We start from the raw sequence: 5403 nt of genomic DNA, 5'->3' as shown, positions 1-5403 counted from the left end.
TATATATATATAAACAAGATATTTATAATTACAACTAATAGAATATTGTTTGTATGAAAAATTTGTATATACCCAATAAGCACATTGATCGCAGATTGGCAGTAAATTTTATTAGAATCCCACAACAAAACCAGAGTCATCTGTGTCTACACATTCAACTCGTGTTTTGACGACAGAGCCTCCTGACAAACAATCCAAGAAGATTGGCAGCAGAAACCGTGCAGAGCATGCCGCCAAACTGCACGCAGTAAGATCTACTCGATTTCTGCCGCCAGTCTGCTTGCATTACCTGTGTAAGCACCTAACACTGAGAAAGTTTAAATTATATAAATTTTGCCATATTAGAGGTCGCATACAGGAGAAGTTATTGGTATAAATACGCGAGAAGAAGAGACAGAGACGAGTCGAAGTCAAACGGGAGAAGATAGTCGTTGGAGGTCAGAAAGAGACGTTATCATTTAAACCAAGCCATCAAGAAAAGCGAGGGACTGCTTTTGCTTTTTTCTTGAGGATCGGAGGGACTCGGTTCGTGGCTTATCTGGTTTTTATATAGAGCGAGGGACTACTCTGGAGAGAAGCATATGTATTTTATTTATTCCGTGTAATTGCTCCTATTAAAATGGTCTTTCTTGATTGAGCTCCGGTTTTTGAAAAGAGCCCTCACAACCACCCTCGGACGAAAAAAGAAAAGTAAATTCGTTCACACCTGTTAGTATATTCTTTTACATATCTAACGGCAGTTTGGCAAAATAATCGGATAAAACAGGTTCTGTGGATGTGTTGAATTTTTTGCCTTCTTGACATCAAAAATTTCTCGCAGACTAATCTGAATTTACTTGCGTAACTTTAATTATTTGGATAACACGCGCAACTTAAATATATTGAACACTTTATTTGAAAAGAATTAAATTTGTAAGTTCTAAGATCATAATTTTCTCAAAATTCTGTTACGATAAAAAATGGCTTCAGAAGTTATTTTATTGTCATTTTGATATTACTGTGACTTTCTGTTCTGCTTGGATATTTAATCACTGCATATTTCTTAATAATTCTCAATATTAAATTTTGATAACAAAAAATAATATCGCTATAGGTTGTTTTAAAGTGATTTTTTTCTTGTAAACAATTGTGAATATGTCGAAGTCGGATGGGAGTGATCAGGTTATATAACCTCTGTCAGATAAAGTATATATAAATACTACTACTATACTACTACTACATATAGATATATACAGACAGATAGTAAAGTATCGTGAAGTATGATAGTACGTGCGTATAATAGGAAAAACAGTCGCTCTTAAGCCACAACGCATAGAGTTACAGCTGGCAATAAATTTCAACTCACGCTTGATCAATATCGTTCTGTTCGGTAAGTGAAAGATGATACACCACATTTTCGTAATTTTGACAGTTAATTTTGACGTGTTTTTATACAATGCTTGTGAATATCGAGACTATTATGCAATACCTAATGTTACTTACTATCATACCTTTTCGTTTTATAGCAAAATCCGGAGTAATTATTTAGTTTAGCAACATCCGCATAAATATCGATGAAATTATGCTTATTCGACGCGATTTTGCACGAAACAAAAGAATCTGGCAGAAAAAAGTGTCGCTCTGCTCAGCAAAGTGAATTATTAATCGTCAAAGTTGACGATTTGGCAGGTTAGGAAACCCGTCATATCCGTCATACTGATGAAATGTGATATGAGCATGCTTTGTCGTGTTAAATCATGATACTAAATAAATATAAATATTAAATCTTCGCCTTACTAAAGTGTGTGCGATGAGTCTGTTTTATACCAAAATGAAAAGAGTGAAAATTAGCAAAGGCCCCTACGCAAGGTACGTTAACTAATAATTAAATTTAACTAATAACTAATAATTAATAATTAATATTTATATTTAACTAGTTAACTAATAATTTATTTATTTTAAATATTGTGTCTAAATTTATAATTCATTAATTTGTGCATTTATTTGTTTTTATTTAGCAAATATACCTTGCACAGGTGTCTATGCTAATCTTCGATGTTTCAATTTTAGTATAAGATAAACTCATCACACATATTTTAGTAAAGCAAAAGATTTCAGTTTCAAGAGCAAAATAAAAATTAAATATATAATATTTAAATATAAAATATATTTAAATATAGAAAATATCTCCGTGGTATTAAATCATAATATTAAATATAAGTATTAAATCTTCGCCTTACTAAAGTATGTGTAATGAGTCTGTTTTATACTAAAATAAAAGCAGTGAAAATTAGCAAAGGCCCCTACGCAAGGTATGTTGTTGTTAATTTATTTATTTAAAATATTGTTATCTGAATTTATAATACCATTATATATAACTCCAATAACTTCAATAACTCCATTATATTTTATATTAATTTCTATTTAGCAGGAATACCTTGCGTAGGGGTCTATGCTAATTTTCACTATTACAATTTTAATATAAGATGGACTCATCACACATATTTTAGTAAGGTCAAGATTTAAATATAAAAAATTATATATTTAGTTTTTTATTTGTTTTTGAATGTGGAATCTTTCACCTTACTAAAATATGTGTGATGAGTCTATCTTATACTAAAATTGAAACAATGAAGATTAACATAGACCTCTACACAAGGGATGTCTGCTAAATAGAAACTAATAAATACAAAAATTAATGAATTATAAATTTAGATATAATATTTTAAATAAGTAAATTATTAGTTAACATACCTTGCGTAGGGACCTTTGTTAATTTTCACTCTTTTCATTTTAGTATAAAATAGACTCATCACACACACTTTAGTAAGGCGAAGATTTAATACTTATATTTATTTAATATCATGATTTAATGCCACGAAGCATGCTCATATCGCAACATTTCATCAGTATGATAGGTTTCCTAACTTGCCAAGTTGTCAACTTTGACGATTAATAACTCACTTCGCGGAGCAGAGCGACACTTTTATCGGCAAGATTTTTTCGTTTCGTGTAAAAACGCGTCGAATAAACGTTATTTCATCGATATTTGTGCGGATATAGCTAAACTAAATAATTATCAAATCTGGATTAATTTGCTATAATTAGATTACATTACAAACAGCACGCATTGTGCGCACATGTTTAAAGATCCAAATATATATTATTATAATAATTCAGAATATTTAAGATAGAAAACTAAATTTAATAGAAAATAAAATATAAATTTAATAAATAGAAATCTAAATTTTTAAATAAACATATTGAAGTCCTAAGAGTACATAAATCGTTCACATAGTTTAGTAACTCGAAATAATAAACTATTTGATAATAAATAGCAGGGTATTTCTCGCAGTTTATTCCTGCCAACTTTATTCTTATACATCATTCCTGCTGACGATCGTAATGGCTAATATTCCAACAGTCACTTTCTCTAATGGATACAAAATGCCGATGTTGGGCCTTGGAACTTATCAGGTAGGCGTTTTATAAAATATGTAATAGATTAGAATCTACTAGGCGTTCCAAAGCATTCTAATTATTTAGTGACATCATTAATTCCGTATATTAAAGAGATTTTCCAAGCGTTAATAACTTGTTAAAACGTTTACACATATTATATAATGTGAGAAAATTATTAGACGCCTCAATAAGTTATTAACATTTTTAAGGATTTTTTAATATACGAGATTAACGATGTCACTATGTAGCTAGAATGCTTTGGAACGTCTGATAAATCTTTTAACCTATTATAATCTATCATATGTGCGTTCCACTTAACAATCGCAACGATTGCGAGCATCGTTCTGTCTTTGGACACGTTCAGCAAAACGTTTAATTTGCAACTGTTGGAAGTTTTCTGAACTGAGATTGGATTATTTTTTTAGATCTACAGGAAATTTCCAATAGTTGCAAACTAAACGTTCTGCTGAACGCGGCCTTTGTTTACCATCCAAGAGAAACAAGAATACAATGATGCTCACGATCGTTGCGAGTGTTAAGTGGAACGTACCTTATATGCGACAAACTTTGGGCGCAGCCTGTTTATAATATAGATATAAAGATGGGCCGACGTCTACAATGCCAACGATAGGTTTGTTCGTTTTGATCGAATTATATAACATTTTTATCATTAAAGTGAAACAAATATATAATCTAGCGTTGAATAGAGAAAACGAACTCGACACTCCAATGCAATACCAGTTCAGTTAAAACGATAAGGCCTCATGCTTTAATGGTGAAGATCAGACGAAAAAAAATGGAATGCAGCTGTCCCAGAGAAGAAGAGTGGAGCAGATTCACCGGAAGCCCGCATTTCACATCAGCTTTTAGCAAAGCCCATATCAGACTATGGAGTGGGGATTATGATTGAATTGAATTTGGTCAATCAGTTCAGAGTTAACTGAATTCAAATTTAGTGAAATTTAGTGAACTTTACATTAATTGATCAAATTTCAATTCAATCTCTAATGTGTAATCTAATATGGGCGTAACGAGCGTGATGCGAGTGTATGGTCTGAAGTGCAGCACGAATCCGTATTTTCATTTATTAGAAATTTTTAGGGTTTTAATTGCGAAATTCGGTTCTGTATGTATAGACTTAAGTACATTCGTAAAAAGACTTCAAAAATAGTTTAATGAGCAAATATGATTTCTCCAGGCTAATATAATATTGAGTGCAGGTGCAACAAAAAATGTAGTCTAGTGGCACTTCAATATATTCGATCTTGGTTTTTGTCGGACTTTAAATAAAGAATATGATTGGTCTATATAGCTTTGAAGCATTTGTAGCGTGAAATGGATTCTGGAATATACTCAGTAAGCAAAAAATCATTACTACGATGTTATTACAACGGTATTCAATAAAATGCATTGTTTTCAATATGTTGTATTTAATGTTGCATACAACATCATTATAAACAAATTTTGTTGATATTTTGACTCTAATTTGAAGATTGTGATAATGTTGAAATGGGAGTGTCATAACGTTGCAAATAACGTTATATTAAGCTTTTTCTATCATTCCCATAATGTTTGTGAGATAATATTGATGAAACGATAAAATCTAAATATACTATCAATAATATTTATGAATATCGTCTTGAACTTTGGGCTCTTATTCACGAAATGATTGCGTATACGTAAATGTCGTTGCACAGCTATTTTATGATATGATTATACCTGCGTAATGACACTTATATGTATTGTAGTACGTATATGCATCTATTACAAGAATAGGCCTCGTTGTAGCCTTATTATTTTCTGACTGATCAAAGTCACATATAAGTTAAGTTTGTTTTACATATTTCCGTGCTGAAAGTATTACTCTATCTACATCATTAATTACATATATCATTAATTACTAAAAACATGTTACATGTCAATCCCATAAGCACGTAATATTATTTAATATTAAGTAATATT

The 5403-nt window shown here is 30.9% G+C and overlaps 1 protein-coding gene across 1 annotated transcript in view; it reads left to right on the top strand.

The window, feature by feature from the left end:
* The first annotated feature begins 1276 nt into the window (after window positions 1-1276).
* The window catches only part of LOC106751086 (1,5-anhydro-D-fructose reductase-like), a 12439-nt gene continuing 8312 nt past the window's right edge, over window positions 1277-5403 (top strand). The window contains exons 1-2 of the mRNA XM_014631863.1: window positions 1277-1369; window positions 3335-3456. Coding sequence (XP_014487349.1) covers window positions 3385-3456 — 72 coding nt within the window. The 5' untranslated portion in view covers window positions 1277-1369; window positions 3335-3384. The remainder of the gene's footprint in view (window positions 1370-3334; window positions 3457-5403) is intronic.

The sequence above is a fragment of the Dinoponera quadriceps genome, unplaced genomic scaffold (assembly GCF_001313825.1).
Source record: "Dinoponera quadriceps isolate SergipeBrazil2010 unplaced genomic scaffold, ASM131382v1 scaffold8419, whole genome shotgun sequence".
Lineage (NCBI taxonomy): Eukaryota > Metazoa > Arthropoda > Insecta > Hymenoptera > Formicidae > Dinoponera > Dinoponera quadriceps.
The sequence above is the reverse complement of the archived record's forward strand: the minus strand, read 5'-3'. Positions and strand labels throughout refer to the sequence as shown.